The following is a 17,798-nucleotide window of genomic DNA, read 5'->3' on the forward strand; positions in this document are numbered from 1 at the left end:
GTACTTTACAAAAAGTAAAAAACATACATAAATTTCCTAAGTTGAAACACTGGCTATTTTCCCAAGGTTAAAGGATTAAGTAGCAGTCAGTCATACTATCTTTAGTAGTCATACTATGAAAGTAAAATATAATACATATAACTAAAATATAAGTAAGCATATAATAATATTAACAATATAAGTGTAAGTATAGGTAATATATATGTGTGAAATTTAACACTTAACATAATATATAAGATTATATATTAAAACATAAAGCAATCCTACCTAATAATAATAGACAAACATGGTAATTGTACCTTTGCTATGCCTCCCATTGGCTAATCAGTGCAATATGCAAATTAGCCACCAACAAAGATGGCGGCTAATTTGCATACTGCGGGCAGGGCAGGGCAGCGCAGCGCAAGCCACCAGCATGCCGCCATCCAGGGCAGGCCCGCCCCCAGGAGCCATCCCGGCTTGCTGCCAGGGACCCCATCGGCGGTTCCCGGGAGGCAAGGCAGCCCCACCCCAGAAGCCCCCAGGAGCTGGCCCCACCTTGCCGCCGGGGACCCAATCATCGGCGGGTCCTGAGCGGCAAGGCAGCCCTGCCCCAGAAGCCACCTGATATGGTAGTAACTCTATCAGTAAGCACTCTAAAAGTCAGTGGCATAAATGCACCAATTAAAAGACAGATTATGAGGGTGACTCAAAAACAAAACCCACTTTAAATATAAAGACACATATAGATTAAAAGTAAATGAATTAAGCTGCAGCCTGTTTTGCTCAGTGGATAGAGCATTAGCCCGTGGACTGAAGGGTCCCAGGTTCAATTCCAGTCAAGGGCATGTACCTCAGTTGCTGGCTTGATCCCCAGTCCCTTTTAGAGCATGTGCAGAAGACAACCAATCAATGTGTCTCTCCCTTTCCCTTCACTCTCTCTAAAATTCAATGGAAAAATATCCTTGGGTGAAGATTAACAAAAACAAAGTAAATGGATTAAGTCACATTAAAGAGATTATAAGAAAAATATATTCCAAATTTTGTTAGTTGTATAATGGTTATGTTTAAATTACTAACACCTAAGAAATTGGGTGAAGGGTACATATAATATGCTGTAGTATTTTATAGTTTTTTTTTACATGTATGAGATTATTTCAAATTAAAATATTAAAAAATTAAAAGTTAATAAAATATTAATTGAAATGTGTATGCATTACATGAAAAATCTCCTAATTGCTTCTAGCATAATTTATTAAATTGTGCTAAAATTTACAAGGGTTCAATTAAAAAATACCTTAATTCTAAATGATATAATAGAAAATATATAATAGTGCAGTTATAAGCACTTATCTGAAAATAAAAATTTAAAGAAGTGAATTTAAAGAAGGGATTAGCCAAAGAAAATATATGCACAACCCATGGACACAGACAACAGTATGGTGATGGCCAGAGAGAAGTGGGGGCAAGAGCTGGGTAGAAGGGGCAAAAGGGAGGAAATAGGGACATCCTATCCTATACTAATAAAAGAGAAAAATGGTAATTGGCGTACAACCGATACCTTTTTCATTGGCTAATCAGTGAGATATGCAAATTAACTGTCAGCCAAGATGGCGCTGGCAGCCAGGCAGCTGAGAATAGGAGGCTTGGTTGCCCCAGCGATGGAGAAAGTCAAGGATCCCCGCAGCTGCAGGGCTCTGAGCTCCTGAAGCAACAACTCCCAAAGATACAATGTTTCAATTATAGAAGCTAAAAGATGGCGGTTAATTTGCATACTCAGGCTCCAAGCAGAGCGAAGCCAAACAGCCCTGAAGCAGCAGGGCAGAGAGGCCTCAGGGCCTGGGATCAGCAGAGTCAAGAGGCCTCCTGGCCCCACGATCAGCGAAGCCGAGAGGCCTCCCGGCCCGAGATCAGCGGAGGCCAGAGTCGGCCCAGCCCCGCAATCAGGGAGGCGAGAGTCGGCCCAGCCCCGCGATCAGCAGAGCCTAGAGGCCCCCCCAGCCCCGGTTATCATCCGAGCCGAGAGGCCTCCCGGCCCCGCGATCAGCGGAGTCGGAGGCCCCGTGATCAGTGGATCCGAGAGGCCTCCCGGCCCCAGTGATCAGCGGATCCAAGAGGCCTCCCAGCCCAGCTGATCAGCGGAGTCGAGAGGCCTCCCATCCCCGGTGATCAGCGGAGCCGAGAGGCCTCCCAGCCCAGGTGATCAGCAGAGCCGAGAGGCCTCACGGCCCGCGATCAGCGGAGTCGGAGGCCCCGCGATCAGTGGATCCGAGAGGCCTCCCGGCCCCAGTGATCAGCGGATCCGAGAGGCCTCCCAGCCCAGGTGATCAGCGGATCCGAGAGGCCTCCCAGCCCCGGTGATCAGCGGAGGCGAGAGGCCTCCCAGCCCAGGTGATCAGCGGAGTCCAGGTGATCAGCGGAGCCGAGAGGCCTCCCAGCCCCGGTGATCAGCGGAGTCGAGAGGCCTCCCAGCCCAGGTGATCAGCGGAGCCAAGAGGCCTCCCAGCCCCGGTGATCAGCGGATCCGAGAGGCCTCCCAGCCCGGTGATCAGCCGAGAGGCCTCCCTGCCCGCTCCTGGCCCCGTGATCAGCGGAGCCAAGAGGCCTCCCAGCCCCGGTGATCAGCGGAGTGGAGAGGCCTCCCAGCCCAGGTGATCAGCGGAGCCAAGAGGCCTCCCAGCCCCGGTGATCAGCGGAGTCCAGAGGCCTCCCGGCCCCAGTGATCAGCCAAGAGGCCTCCCGGCCCGCTCCAGGCCCGTGATCAGCGGAGTCGGAGGCCCCGCGATCAGCGGAGCCGAGAGGCCTCCCAGCCCCGGTGATCAGCGGAGCCCAGAGGCCTCCCGGACCCATGATCAGCAGAGCCGAGAGGCCTCCCAGCCAAGTTATCAGCAGCCAAGAGTCCTCCTGGCTAGAGATCAGCGGAGCCGAGAGGCCTCCAGGCCCCAGTTATCAGCGGAGCCGAGAGGCCTCCAGGCCAGGGATCAGGGGAGCCGAGAGGCGTCCTGGCCCTGGGATCAGCAGAGCAGCGAGGCCTCCCAGCACCGGGATCAGTGTGACAGGGTGCAGAGCCCCAACCCCCCTGATGGGCCCTGCTCTGTGCATGACAGGAGTGGCGCTGCAACCTCCCTATGGACCCTGCCTTGAGTGTGACAGGGGGCGGTGCCCCAACTCCCCAATTGGCCCTGCTCTGAGCCCGACCAGGGGCTGCACCTAGGGATTGGGCCTGCCCTCTGCCACCCGGGAGCAGGCCTAAGCCAGCAGGTCATTATCTCCTGATGGGTCCCAGACTGTGAGAGGGCACAGGCCAGGCTGAGGGACCTCCTCTCCCAACCCCGAGTGCACAAATTTTTGTGCACCGGGCCTCTAGTATAATAATAATAAAAGGCTAATATGCATTGACTGAACGGCAGAATGACCGGTTGCTATGATGTGCACTGGCCACCAGAGGGCAGACACTCAATGCAGGAGCTGCCCCCTGGTGGTCAGTGCACTTCCATATGGGGAGTGCCACTCAGCCAGAAGCTGGCTCATGGCTGGCCAGCACAGTGGTGGTGGCAGGAGCCTCTCCCACCTCCATGGCAGCACTAAGAATGTCCAACGAACGGTTTAGACCTGATCCCTTGGGGGCCTAAGCCTTTACTCAGACATCCTCCGAGGGCTCCCTGGCTGCCAGAAGGATGTCTGACTGCAAGCTTAGGCCTGATCCCCCGGGGAGTGGGCCTAAGTCGACAGGTGGACATCCCCCGAGGGGTCCTGTCCTAGACTGTGAATGGGTGCAGGCCGTGCTGAGGGACACTCCCCGAGTGCACAAATTTTTGTGCACCAGGCCTCTAGTATATATATAATATACAATATGTAATAATATAAATATATAATCTATACCAGCCGTGGGCAAACTACGGCCCGCGGGCCGGATCCGGCCCGTTTGAAATGAATAAAACTAAAAAAAAAAAAAAAGACCGTACCCTTTTATGTAATGATGTTTACTTTGAATTTATATTAGTTCACACAAACACTCCATCCATGCTTTTGTTCCGGCCCTCCGGTCCAGTTTAAGAACCCATTGCGGCCCTCGAGTCAAAAAGTTTGCCCACCCCTGATCTATACAATAAAAACCTAAGCGACCATTATGACAGAACGACCAGTCACTATGATGTGCACTGACCAGGGGGCAGATGCTCAACACAGGAGCTGCCCCTTGGTGGTCAGTGCACTCCCACAGGAGAGTGCCGCTCAGCCAGAAACCGGGCTCACAGCTGGCGAGTACAGCGGTGGTGGCGGGAGCCTCTCCCACCTCCACGGCAGCACTAAGGAGCAGGGAGCTCAGTGGTAAGGAGCAGCGAGCAGGCGGGTGGTAAGGAGCAAGGTGTCCCAGACTGTGAGAGGGATGTCTGCTTGCGAGAGGGTGTAGGCCAGGCTGAGGGAACACCCCAGCCCCGCCATGAGTGCACAAATTTCATGCACCAGGCCTCTAGTATAAATATACTAGTGGCGCAGTGCACAAAATTCATGCACATCAAAAGGGAATTAGAGGAAATATTTTAATATTGCTATTTGCCCTTTTTCTATAATAGAAGTGTCAGAGATGAAAGAAAATTACTAAAATGTATATGAAAATCTCCCTCCTGTCAGAGTCTGGGGTGCACCACAGGACCCAGAGTCAAGTCCCCACCCACCCGTATGTGCCTTGAAATCACGTGAGACCCAGACCTGGCCAGCCCCATTCCAGTCAAGCCCTATAGGGGGGAAGCATAGCCTCAGGTCCTCTGGCACTGGGCAGAGGGCGGAGCCTCAGGTCCCCTGTCAAGCCCCGCCGGGCAGGGGGGTGGGGAGGGGGCACAGACTCAGGTCCCCTGTCAAGCCCTGCCAGGCAGGGGGTGGAATGCAGCCTCAGGTCCCCCGGCCCGGCCTCAGGTACCCTGGCCCCAACCATTTGCATATTAGCTCTTTATTATATAGGTTATAAAATGTAAGTAAAACCAGCCAATTATTTCTTATCTCGATATACAAATAGCTTGGCAATGAACCATTTCCCATTCTATTCCATTGTTAACTGACTACTAGTTTTACTTCTATCTTTTAGTAAATTATCATTATGATTAACTTAATATTTAAATAACATACTGTGATTATAGTTATGATTATTTTTATGAACCAGAAATATCATTTACACAGCAGTCTTTATTGAGACTATTACTTTGCGATAAAAAAAAAATACATTATGAGGACTATACTTTTCCTTACACTACATATGAGATTAGTTTAAAACATGTTTTTATTATTATTACTAGTGCCCCGGTACACAGATTCGTGCACATTGAAAGGAAATTAATTAGAAGGTAGCCAGCGGGACAGGACTGGGCAAGACAGGCCAGATACGCCCTGGAACCAACCTCCCACGGTCCCTTCCCAGCAGGCTGCACCAGAGGTGGCGCTGCAACTCAAAGGGTGTCTGCAGAGTGAGCGGGGTTCCTCCAGCAGGTGGGGTCCCTTGGCCTGGCCTGCGGGGATCGGCCGAAACCGGCTCTCCAACATCCCCTGAGAGGTGCCGGATTGCGAGAGGGCAGTTCTCAGGTGATGCATCCCAGAATCAGGCTCCCTCCTCTCTGGTTCCAGGATACATCACCCAAGAACCACCGCTGCCAAGTTACCGCAGCTCGGCAGCTCCTGCATTGAGCGTCTGACCCCTGGTGGTCAGTGCACATCATCGCTACCGGTCAGATGGTCAGAAGGTCACTTAGCCTTTTATATATATAGATAGTAGTCCGACCACAACGAGATTTAAAATTTAATATTTCTTCTTATAATCTTTCTCACAGCTTATAAATAAGATACTATAAGAGGTAACCAACAAAGTTTTTAAAATATTTTCTTAAGTATATGTTTATTGATTTCAGAGAGGGAGAGAGAGATAGAAACAATGAGAGAATCATTAATTGGCTGCCTCCTGCACATGCCCTGGGATCAAGCACACAACCCAGGCATGTGCCCTGACCAGGAATAGAACCATGACCTCCTGGTTCATAGGTCGACACTCAACCACTGAGTCACACTGGTCAGACAACAAAAAGATTTTTTGTAACAGTAATACAATTCAAACAGAACTATTACTTAAATCATATTTGAAAAAAATCTGAAGTGGTAATGGTATGTCCATCAGCCACAAAGAGGAATACTTTCATCAAGCAAACTATTAAGTTAAAATATCACTCAAGCCAATTTACAGGTTTCAAGATTATTTTCAGAAAGGGAAATATAAAATAAAGTCACTAACTTTACAAAAAGTAAAAAACATGCTTACTGTGTTAATAGTTTCCAATTCATTGAAATAGGAAAGCTTTTGTTGAATGTTTTCAGCCAGATCAACAAGTTCCGACTTGCATTTTTTAAAAGAGAAAAATCAGTTATTATGAGAACATAAAAATCAACACTCCAGTCTCAAAAACTATCTGAATTGATATACATAAAACATAAGATTTCAGAATAATGCTCAAAGATTTTTGCAATCATGGACTAAAATCAGCAATGATTATCACAGTAAATTATATTATTTTGTAACCTTACAAAATAATAAATTATGAATTGCCTTTTAAGAAACAGAACACACATAAAGAAAACTCTGAGATAAACAAAGTAATGAAAATAGTCTATCTTTAAGTCACAATTTAAACACTACCTACATCACTTCATCTTTTCTTAAACCCCATCATTACCCATAAACACTATGCCTGTTTCAAAAGTATCAATGATAAAGAGCAGACAGAGCAAATTAATATATATTCTTCACTCTGAAAGTGTACTGAGACCTAATAGCTCAAAACATAGGAAAGCTTATCCTTGCCCCTGTTCACATAAGCTTACTTAGAATGAAAAGAAGGCTGTCAATGTAATATTTTGCACTCTTATTAGCACAGGGCCTTATATAGAGCAGTGTTCAATATCTAAGTTGAGGAAATTAGAATTAAAAAGTATTCATCTATTTTAAAATAAAATAGTAAGCATAATCACTGACCCTCTCTCCTACTCCAAATTACCTGTTCTTTTAGGAGTTGTTCACAGGCTTCGTGTAGGGTTCCTGTCTTATTGGACACAAAAAGATACTGTTTCTGCAATGATTCCAGATGCTGAAGAGCACTGTTTACATCATTCAATATAGCATCACACTGCTCCTGAAACCCAGACAAGTAATCCCTCATCTGTCTAGAAAACAGAACCAAAAGGGGATTGGCAATAATATTTTCCCCCAATAAACATAGAAAATAAACAACAAAGTCTCATTTTTCCCCCCAAACACTTGAATTTCAGGAGGAAAAGTCAGGCCTATTCACTACAGTTCATTATATACAGAAATCTACCAAAAGCTATGTTACAGACTGTTTCAATACTTAAGAAGGAAAATTACCGAAACTAAAAGGAGCAACAATAACAACAACAATTAAAAAAAAAAAAAAGCCCAGCCAGTGTTGCTCAGTGGTTGAGTGTCGAGCTAAGAACCAGGAGGTCATGGTTTGATTCCCAGTCAGGACACATGCCTGGATTGCAGGTTCCATCCTCAGTGTGGGGCATACAGGAGGCAGACGATCAATGATTCTCTCTCATCACTGATGTTTCTATCAGTCTCTATCAGTCTCTCTCCCTTTTCCTTCCTCTCAGAAATAATAAATACATATATATTTTTTTAATTTTTTTTTAAAAATTTTTAGAAGGAGCAACAAAAGGAATCAGCCTTGAAGCTATAGACTGGCTTTTCACATGTAAGGCAATAAATCACCAGCTCAACTTTTAAAGTCTGAGACACAAGGGCCATCCATCCCAAGGCATCAAGGTCAATCCTTCAGGTCACTTCCACCTTTGAGAGATAGTGTGATGTCATGGGAAGAATTCTGGACTCAAAATTAGAAGACCTAAGTCTAAATCCCAGCTCTGCCCAAGTCTCCATGACATTAGGCAAGCTACTTTAATATCTCCAAGCCTCAGTTTGCTCATTTGTAAAATGGGAATAATATTACCTTTTCTCACAGAGCTGCTATAAAGATTAATTGGAATCATACATCACAGGGCCTAACACAATGCTTAGCAATTACAGTCACTTAATAAATGTTCACTGAATGCAAGCCATAGTCCCCAAATCTGCCAGAAACAGTATACCACCATTTCTCCCTTGCTATCAATATACACAAACAGAACAACATGGTTACACCCGGGAAGCTAGGTGGCCATCCATAAAGTCTCTTGGGTCTCCCCTTTTAAAGAAAGGCAACAAACACCTCTTAGAGTTCCTGTACAATTACCACTTGAACCCAAACTTTCTAGAGTTATCTAAAAACCAATGTCTGCCACCCCCTCCATCCCCCCCAACCCTTGCTAACTTATTAATTACAATGTAATTTTCTTTTCAATTACACAGCTTCTAATACCAGTTAACCCAAATCCTCTCCCTGGCTACTTTTAAAGAAAATATTGCTGTTGGAGTTTTCTTTGTATGTTAATTTTATTTAGAGACACAGGATACAAAATGTTTTAGATGACTGTGATCTAAAAATTAGGATAGCCAACAAATGCAAGAGCCACATACCTATATTTAGTTTCTTCATCCTGATCCATCTGAGTTTGTAGCTTTGCAAACCATGAGAAAAACTGGAAAAATAAAGAATATTATATTGTCAACAAAACTAAAACAGACAAAATGAAAAGTGGTTACATGCTAAACAGCAAGTCAAAAGAGTAACACTAATTCTTATTGTTTGGGGATCAGATATTAATAATTGGTTTTAAACCCAGAGACAATTTAATTGTATAGTCAATATCTACATGCAAGGAAAAGCAAAGGATATTAAAAACAATGGCCCACGGACAACAATGTGGTGATTGATGGGGAGAGGAAGGAGTGGAGAAAGTGGAGGAGGGTATGGCGGGGGGGATAAATGGTGAGGGACAGAGACTTCACTGGGGGTGGTGAACACAGAGTATAGTGTACAGATAATGTGTTGTGGAATTGTGCACCTGAAGCCTATATAATTTTGTTAACCAGTATCACCCCAGTAAATTCAATAAAAAAGAAAAAAAAATGGGTCATTTTCTGAGTTACTTAAAAAAGAGTATCCTATCTAATAAAAGAGAAAAATGGTAATTGGCGTACGACGATACCCTTTTCATTGGCTAATCAGGGCTATATGCAAATTAACTGCTAACTAAGATTGGCAGTTAACTGCCAACAAGATGGCGGTTAATTTGCATATGTAGGCACAATGCAGGGAGGCGAAAGGGAAAGCAGGAAGAAGCCCCCTGCCACTGACAGTGATCGGAAACCCAGGGGGGACCTAAGAGCTGGGGGGCAGGGCAAAGGCGGCCCTGGGGCCGCCTTTGCCCTGCCCCCCAGCCATGATCAGAGAATCAGGCGCCTTTGCCGCCCTGGCCAGTGATAGCAGGAAGTAGGGGTGGAGCCACCGATGGGAGCTGGGCACGGTCGAAGCTGGCAGTCCCAGGAGCTAGGGGTCCCTTGCCTGGGCCTAAAGCGGAGCCCACGATCGCGGGGCCGCTGCAGCTGCAGGTCCCCGCTGCCCGAGCCGGACGCCTCAGCCAGAGGTGTTAGGCCTGAGCAGGGGCGGAGCCTGCAACCACGGGGAGCTGGGGGGCCCCTGCCCAGGCCTGACACCTCTGCCGGAGGCCTCAGGCCTGGTCAAGGGGCCGATCCGGTGATTGGTGATTGGAGGGTGATGAGGGTCAACTCCTCTGGCCGAGGCATCAGGCCTGGTGGGGGGTGGAGCCGGGGGTTGGGGGGATATGATGGTCCCCTTGCCCAGGCCTGAAGCCTGGGTCAGAGGCGTCAGGCTTGGGCGGGGGGTGGAGCAAGCGATCAGAGGGAGATGGGGGTCCCCTGCCCAGGCATGATTCCTGGGCCAGAGGCCTCAGGCCTGGGCGGGGGCCAGAGCCAGTGATCGGGGGGAGATGGGGGTCCCCTGTCCAAGCCTGACACCTCTGGCGGAGGCGTCAGGCCTGGGCAAGGGGCCGATCCTGCGATTGGAGGGTGATGGGGGTCAACGCCTGAGGGCTCCCAGTATGTGAGAGGGGGCAGGCTGGGCTGAGGGACACTCCCCCCCACACACACACCCAGTGCACGAATTTCGTGCACCGGGCCCCTAGTTAAAAATATAATACATAAGAAATATTTCTGCTCTTCCCCAAAGTGGCCAGAGGTGACCTTTGAAAATGATTCACTATTCACTTGACCCAGAAAACCCTACAAAATCATGCAAATCAAGAAGCTCAAATCTTCGTGTTCACTTTAAGAACACTCATGAAACTGCCCAGACCACCAAGGTATGCGTATTCGAAAAGCCACCAAGTATCTGAAGGATGTCACTTTACAGAAGCAATGTGTGCCATTCCGTCGTTACAATGGTGGAGTTGGTAGATATGCCCAGGCAAAACAGTAGGGCTGGACACAGGGTCATTGGCCCAAAAAGAGTGCTGAATTTTTGCTGCATGTGTTTAAAAATGCAGAGAGCACTGCTGAACTTAAACTTTATATGTAGGTTCTCTGGTCACTGAGCACATCCAGGTGAACAAAGCTCCCAAGATGCAGCATAGAACCTACAGAGCCCAAGAGTGGATTACCCCACACATGAGTTCTCCCTGCTACAGTGAAAGGACTCTTACTGAAAAGAGCAGATTGTTTCTAAACCAGAAGAGGAGTTTGCACAGAAGAAAAAGATGTCCTAGAAGAAACTGAAGAAACAAAAACTTATGGCCTGGGAGTAAATTCAGCATAAAATAAATACTAATAAAAGAAAGGCAAAAAAATAATTATTTCTTCTTGAGAGGCTAAAGCCTATTTGCTAGTTTGCCAATTCTGGGTATGTAACATTGGGCTTTGAGTAAATATTAATATTATCTAGTAGGAATTGTGAGAATATAAACTCAAAAATAATATAACAGACTGATTTAAGAACATGGACTTTTGTATTAGCTAATCCTGGGTCTGAATTCTGGCCCTATATTATGAAAATATCTATTATTAAAAAGAGATGGGAGAGGTTGACCGTGACCATGACAAGCATGAGGGAACTTTTGGACCAATGAAAATGTTTTATATCTTGTCTATATCTTACACAGGTATAGATACTTGTCAAAACTCGCCAAGGTGTACACTTAGAATGATTACATTTTACTGTACATAAATTATAACTCAATATATTAGATTTTTCTAAATTTAAAAAGAGATATACAAGTGCAAATTTAATCCAGAAGAGTATTTTAATAGTCCAAGTAAGTTATTATTTAATAGTCCAAGTAAGTTCACAGACTGGTGCAAGTGGGATTTGAAGTCAAAGTATGCTTTATTCTCTCAAGAGACTAAGCTTGACAAGTACCTTGGCTATCACTTACTGAACCCTGATTGTGTGCCTGCCACATACTGCATTTACATGCATTATCTTATTTAATTCTCGCAAAAATCCTATGATGTAGGTATATAATTATTGTTTACTCATAAGGAAACTAAAGACTAAAAATAAAAAGAAATGTTCCTAAGCTCACAAGGATGGTAAGCGACACAGGTGACTTTCAGATCCAGGACCTGACTCGAGAGCTAGAGCTTTTTTTATTTAAATATATTTTATTGATTTTTTTTACAGAGAGGAAGGGAGAAGGATAGAGAGTTAGAAACATCGATGAGAGAGGAACATCGATCAGCTGCCTCCTACACAACCCCCACCAGGGATGTGGCCGCAACCAAGGTACATGCCCTTGACAAGAATCGAACCCAGGACCCTTCAGTCGGAAGGCCGACGGTCTATCCACTGAGCCAAACAGGTCAGGGCGAGAGCTAGAGTTCTTAATCACTTTACTGCACGTCTTCCCTCAACTTACTATACATGCAGGTCAGCATATTTGTTTTATGTTTTACTCAGTAAATGCCTCAGCTTTGATTCTTCACAGAACAGAAAGAGAAGCAGAGGAAGTGGCAGAAGAAACTACTGAACATTTAGATTTTTAATCAGGAATAAGCAAAAAACAAGAGAAGATTACACAGGCTACATTACTAAAAGTAGCTATAAGCATTCATCTAAAAAGATTATTTAGTTGTTGTTTTTAAATTACCTAGCCATAACCCATGGACACAGACAATAGTGTATGAAGGCCTGGGGAGCCGGCAGGAGTAGGGTAGAGGGGTCAATGGAAGGGGGGAGAGTGCGGGGGGGACATCTGTAATACTTTCAACAATAAAGATAAATTATAAAATAAATTTACCTAAAAACAGAATGGTATGTGTATGTGTCTGTGTGTGTATGTACACGCACACTGCATGCTGGAGGGGACATAACATAGACATACACTGGGGGAAGTCAAAAGTACATAAAATACTAAAACCTTAATAAATATAATCAATCAACATCTAAACTTGAAATATATTTTTCTCTCTACTGCAAATATGATTGGGCAAAAAGTTCATTTAAAATACTTAACAGTCACAACTAACACAAAATAAAGAATGTTCTAAAAAAATTTTGTTAACTTCAGAGTGGGGCAAAAGTAGGTTTACAAATGTGAGTACACAAAACAGTTTATTCTTGTATTATTATTAATTATTTTCCATACAAACAACTCTAAACCTACTTTTGTACCACCCTGTATAGTTTCAAAAGTTCAGAACTTTTAATTAGGATCTTTTTTATTAGCCCTGTATCAAGACATTTAATTTAAAATGATCAAACAGCCGTAACCGGTTTGGCTCAGTGGACAGAGGGTCGACCTGCAGACTGAAAGGTCCAAGGTTCGATTCCAGTCAAGGGCATGTACCTTGGTTGAGGGCACATCCCCAGTAGGAGGTGTGCAGGAGGCAACTGATGGATGTTTCTCTCTCATCGATGTTTCTAACTCTCTATCCCTCTCCCTTCCTCTCTGTAAAAAATAAATAAATAAAATGATCAAACATCCTTAGAAAAAATATTGCCACTTACCTGCTGTGCCGTTTCTATTTTTTCTTCTTCCATTTCTAATGAAATGAAACCATTCAAGAGAATGTCTTCTGTAGATTCAGGTACTATTGAAGTCTGTGCAATGGGCAGCGACTGGGACGTTAAATTGCATAAGTCTTCAATTGGGAGCTTGAAAAAGAAAATAACCTTAAATTTTACTTAACTCAAGATTGGTATTACAACTCAGTTGTTTTGAAAGATAAATGAAAGTTTTCTATTAAATCATTTAAAGTTAATGCCATGTAATGCTAACATTTATAACTAGGCTCTCTCTATATTAATTCTAGTCTCAAAATGTCAACATGACACTGATACCCCACCATTAGTAAAATATGGTTTTTTAGTTACCTTTCTAATACAGTGGGGCCTTGACTTACGAGTTTAATTCCTTCTGAGACCGAGCTCGTTAAGGAGCATGTTAAGGAGCTCGTTAACTCAAATTACTCTATCAACTCAATGGAAAAAATCAGCCGAGAGACAGCTGGTATCTCAAAAAACTCGTCGGGACACTCGTAAGTCAAGGCCCCACTGTACTGGTGGTGAATCTATGCAAATGCACACACATTTTCTTACTTGAACAGCTTGTCAACTAGCACCAAAGGCAAAACCTGTGTGCTATGGAAAGTAGTTTGCCTTCCCCATCATCTATAGCAGTGGTTCTCAACCTTGGCTGCACATTAGAATCACCTGGGAATCTTTTTAAAATCCTGATTTCTGGGCCTCGTCCTCCGGAAATTCTGTTTCTTTGTTATGGGGTGGGGCCACAACATTAGTAACAAAGAAACAGAATTTCCGAAGGATGAGGCCCAGAAATCAGGATTTTAAAAAGATTCCCAGGTGATCCTAATGTGCAGGCAAGGTTGAGAACTACTGCTCTAAAGCCTGACCTCATTAACATCAACCAACAGAAAACAAATCCCACCCAAGAATTAAGTACCAATAAACATTAACTCCTACCATTTCTACCGCTGGCACACTTTACCCACACCTTCTTGCTGACAAATTTTGAAATTACAACTACATAGAATTTCAGTTTCCCAACTGTTTCAGGAGAGCCCCACATACAAGGCCTCATTTTGATGCCATCAGACCTATAATACTTTCTAGTTCTCCACTACTGCTGAAGGTAGTCCAGTGCTAACTTACCTGTAGTGGTACAGACACACTATTTTTAGACCTAAAAGAAAGGGAGTGTAGATGCTGGGGAAGTTGTATAAGGGCCTAACTGTTTTGTTTCAATTCCAGTTTTTAGCTCTTAGGGCATGACATTTAAGGTCCAGCAATATAAAATTTTGATCCATAATCTTAAAAAACTGCCCTCCTGTCTATTCTTCTAGATATAAAAGTTTCATCTGAAGACAGTATTTTCTCTTTAAAACTGAAATAAACTAGATGCAAAATACACCATCACTAATTTAAAAATACAATCCTTTAGCCCTAGCTGGTAAGGCTCAGTTGGTTGGAGCATTGTCCCATACACAGAAAGGCAGTGAGTTTGATTCCCGGTCAGGACGCATATCCTGGTTGTGGGTTCAATTCACAGTCGGGCACATTCAGGAGGAAACCAATTGCTGTTTCGCTTTCACACTGATGTTTCTCTCTTCTCTCTCTTCCCTCTTCTCTCTCTCTCTCTCTCTCTCTCTCTCTCTCTCTCTCTCTCTCCCCATTCTCTCTCTCTCAAAAAATCATAAAAGCATGTCCTTGGGTGAGAATAACAAAAAATACAACTCTTTAAATACAGGGGGTATTGCACCTGGGTCCAAGGGGGGTTATACCTTCTTGCACAGTAAATAACATTATAGTGCAGCCGGTTTGAGCCTTGCTCCTGCTCATTTATAAGCTACGTGATAATGGGCAAATTACTTTCTGCTTCTAATGCTCAAATTCTTCACTGTAAAATAGGATCTACATTATCTGTATCAAAAAGCCATTGTGAAAAGAAGTAAACAGAGGTGTGGAAAAGCAGGCTCCTAAGACTGCTGGGAAGCTGCAGACCAAAATAAAGGGGGGGGGGGGGGGGGGGGCGCGGTGCCAGGGAAGGTTCTGGTTCTGCTTTCTGACTCAAGAGCCAAGAGATCAGCAGTCTCCAACCAGTGGTGCGCAGAACACTGGTGGGCTGTGAGGTCCGAAAGGTTGGCAACCACTGGTTTAAAGAAACATTTGGAGCAGCGGTCACCAACTGGTGGTCCATGGACCACTGAAGGTCTGTGAGGTCCAAAAGGTTGGCGACCGCTGGGTTAGATGTATGTCAGATTAAGGGCATCACTTGTTCATATAAATTCTTCCTGAATGATGACATAACCTTTCAGTATAAAAGGACTATGGCACAGTAAGAATTAAGTTTCTCAAATCCAGTGAGACTCTATCTTGAGTTTAAAGCAGGGGTGGGCAAACTTTTTGACTCCAGGGCCACAATGGGTTCTTAAACTGGACTCAGAAGAAGGAGCTGCGGCCGTGTTTCCCGACGTTGCCATGTTAACACTGCTGCTGGTGAAGGAGCGGAGGGGAGAGCAAGAGAACCCTCCGCTCTTTCAGCTCCGCGGGCGGATAGAACAGCCGAACGGGCCGGATCCGGCCCGCGGGCCGTAGTTTGCCCACAGCTAGTTTAAAGTGTCACTAGCAAGAGTTTTGAAGGACCAATGAAGCTGAGTTGAGATGAGTCGCACCTGCTCATACTCTGTACAATCACCCCAATTACCAACAACAAGCTGCCTCCTTGGAGTGGGGGAGGTAAACACATCAGAGACAATGCTACATGTACTTAACATAATGCCTGTCACATAGTGAACACAATAAATTTGAGCTACTGCTATTTATCATATTACTAGAGGCCCAGTGCACAAAAATTTGTGCACTCGGGGGGGAAGGGGGGTCCCTCAGCCCGGCCTGTGCCCTCTCGCAGTCTGGGACCCCTCAGGGGATGACCACCTGCTGGCTTAGGCCCGCTCCCCAGGGGATTGGGCCTAAGATGGCAATCAAACATCCCTCTGGCAGCTGGGCAGCCCTCGCGGGATGTCCACTTGCCAGCAGGGAGCAGGCCTAAACTGCAGTCGGACACCCTTAACGCTGCTGAGGAAGCAGGAGAGGCTCCCACCACCACCGCTGTACTGGCAGCCATCAGCCTGGCTTGTGGCTGAGCAGAGCTCCTCCCTGTGAGAGCGCCCTGACCACCAGAGGGCAGCTCCTGCATTGAGTGTCTGCCCCCTGGTGGTCAGTGTGTATCATAGTGGCCAGTCATTCCCAGTCCTGCTGTTAGGGTCAGTTTGCATATTACTCTTTTACTATATAGGATAGAGGCCTGGTGCACAGATAGGGGTCGGCTGGTTTGCACTGAAGGGTGTCCCGGATCAGGGTGGGGGTCCCGCATGGGTGCCTGGCCAGCCTGGATGAGGGGGTGATGGCTGTTTGCAGCTGGTCACACCCCTGCAGGGTGGGGGTCCCCACTGGGGTGCCTGGCCAGTCTGGGTGAGAGGCTGAGGGCCGTTTTCAGGCTGGCGGGTGACTGAAGCTCCCAACCTCTCCTTTATTTCTTTTTTCCTTTTTATTCTGGGATTTATTTACCTTCTATGGCTGTCACTGGAACTGAGAGCTGGCTTTAGCTCTGAGGCTCAGCTCCAGCTCTGAGACTGCTGCTGAAAGCAGGTATCTGGGTTTGTTTGGCTTCTATAATTGAAACACTGTTGCAACTCCAGCTCTGAGGTCCGGCTGGCTGAAAGCAGGTTTCTGGTTTGTTTAGCTTCTATAATTGCAACATTGTTTCTTAGAGTGCAGCTCAGAGGCCGGCAGCGGCAGGCGGGGAACCTTGGCTTCCTCCATCACTGGAGCAAGCAAGCCTCCTGTTCGCTTCAGCTGCATGGCTGCCAGCCACAATCTTGGTTGGCAGTTAATTTGCATATCGCCCTGATTAGCCAATGGGAAGCGTGTCAGAGCTACGGTTAATTACTATGTTTGTCTATTATTAGATAGGATTAGTATTCCTATTTATTAGCAGCAACAGAGTAATTTTATAAAACAGAATTTATACTGCTTTTTGAGCGTAGAATAGTCCATAAGCTACCTTTACAAAATTATTTTTTGCTAATTGTAAAATTTATCTCTGAACAGATCGTGACAAAATTCTATCAGCACTGTTTACACAATACTATGGGGCAACAATGAAGAGACATTGATTAGGCTCAGATTTGAAAAACATACCAGAAAGCACATGGAGACTAACCTAAGATCAAGAAAGCTGGACAGAGTGTTGCTTGTACCCTAATAAGAAAAAGACAAATAATATACAAAAGCATAACTATTCTTGAATCCATCAGAGGGCTGAGATTACAGAGTATCCAAGGAGCTTAAAATCCATGTGAGATGGGCACCTCCAGAGAGAGACAGAATGTGAGCACTGGCTCACCTGTGGCAGATCATGGAAAAAGAAATACAAGCAGCATATAAGTAGGTAAGAATTCAGCTAAAATTTCTTACAAATTGTAAAAGGCTAGGGTGTAAGTACAAAATGCCTGAAAGTCACAAACACAAAAGGATTTAGCACCCACACACATGGTTTTCTTCACAGACCTCCATGCTCCCAAGAAAGAATGAGAACAGGTGGTGCAGGCCTCAAAAAGGAGATGGCTGTGGGAAAGCAGAGCACAATCATCCTATATAATCCTATATAATAAATGGCTAATATGCAAATTGTCCCTTCGACCAGGAGTTCAACTGGGAGTTCGACAAGGGGCGGGCTGGCCAGCCAACGGCCCACGACCCCTCCCCTGGGCTGGCCTCACCTCCGATCATGCTCCCACCCCCATCAGGGGCGGGGCCGGCCAGCCAGCCTCCAGCAGCCCTTCC

General features: G+C 45.4%; 1 protein-coding gene and 1 pseudogene across 7 annotated transcripts in view; one reads left to right on the forward strand and one right to left on the reverse strand.

The window, feature by feature from the left end:
* Positions 1–17,798, reverse strand: part of COG3 (component of oligomeric golgi complex 3) — an 86,715-nt gene that overhangs the window by 56,555 nt on the left and 12,362 nt on the right. For all 7 annotated transcript variants that reach the window (XM_059684637.1, XM_059684639.1, XM_059684638.1 and 4 more), the window contains exons 2-5: positions 12,942–13,088; positions 8,555–8,616; positions 7,014–7,179; positions 6,281–6,355 (exon numbers count right to left, since the gene is read on the reverse strand). In XM_059684637.1, the coding sequence (XP_059540620.1) occupies positions 6,281–6,355; positions 7,014–7,179; positions 8,555–8,616; positions 12,942–13,088 (450 nt within the window). The remainder of the gene's footprint in view (positions 1–6,280; positions 6,356–7,013; positions 7,180–8,554; positions 8,617–12,941; positions 13,089–17,798) is intronic.
* On the forward strand, positions 10,160–10,740 carry LOC132228366 (large ribosomal subunit protein uL22-like; annotated as a pseudogene).

Source organism: Myotis daubentonii, chromosome 2, assembly GCF_963259705.1.
Source record: "Myotis daubentonii chromosome 2, mMyoDau2.1, whole genome shotgun sequence".
Classification (NCBI taxonomy): domain Eukaryota; kingdom Metazoa; phylum Chordata; class Mammalia; order Chiroptera; family Vespertilionidae; genus Myotis; species Myotis daubentonii.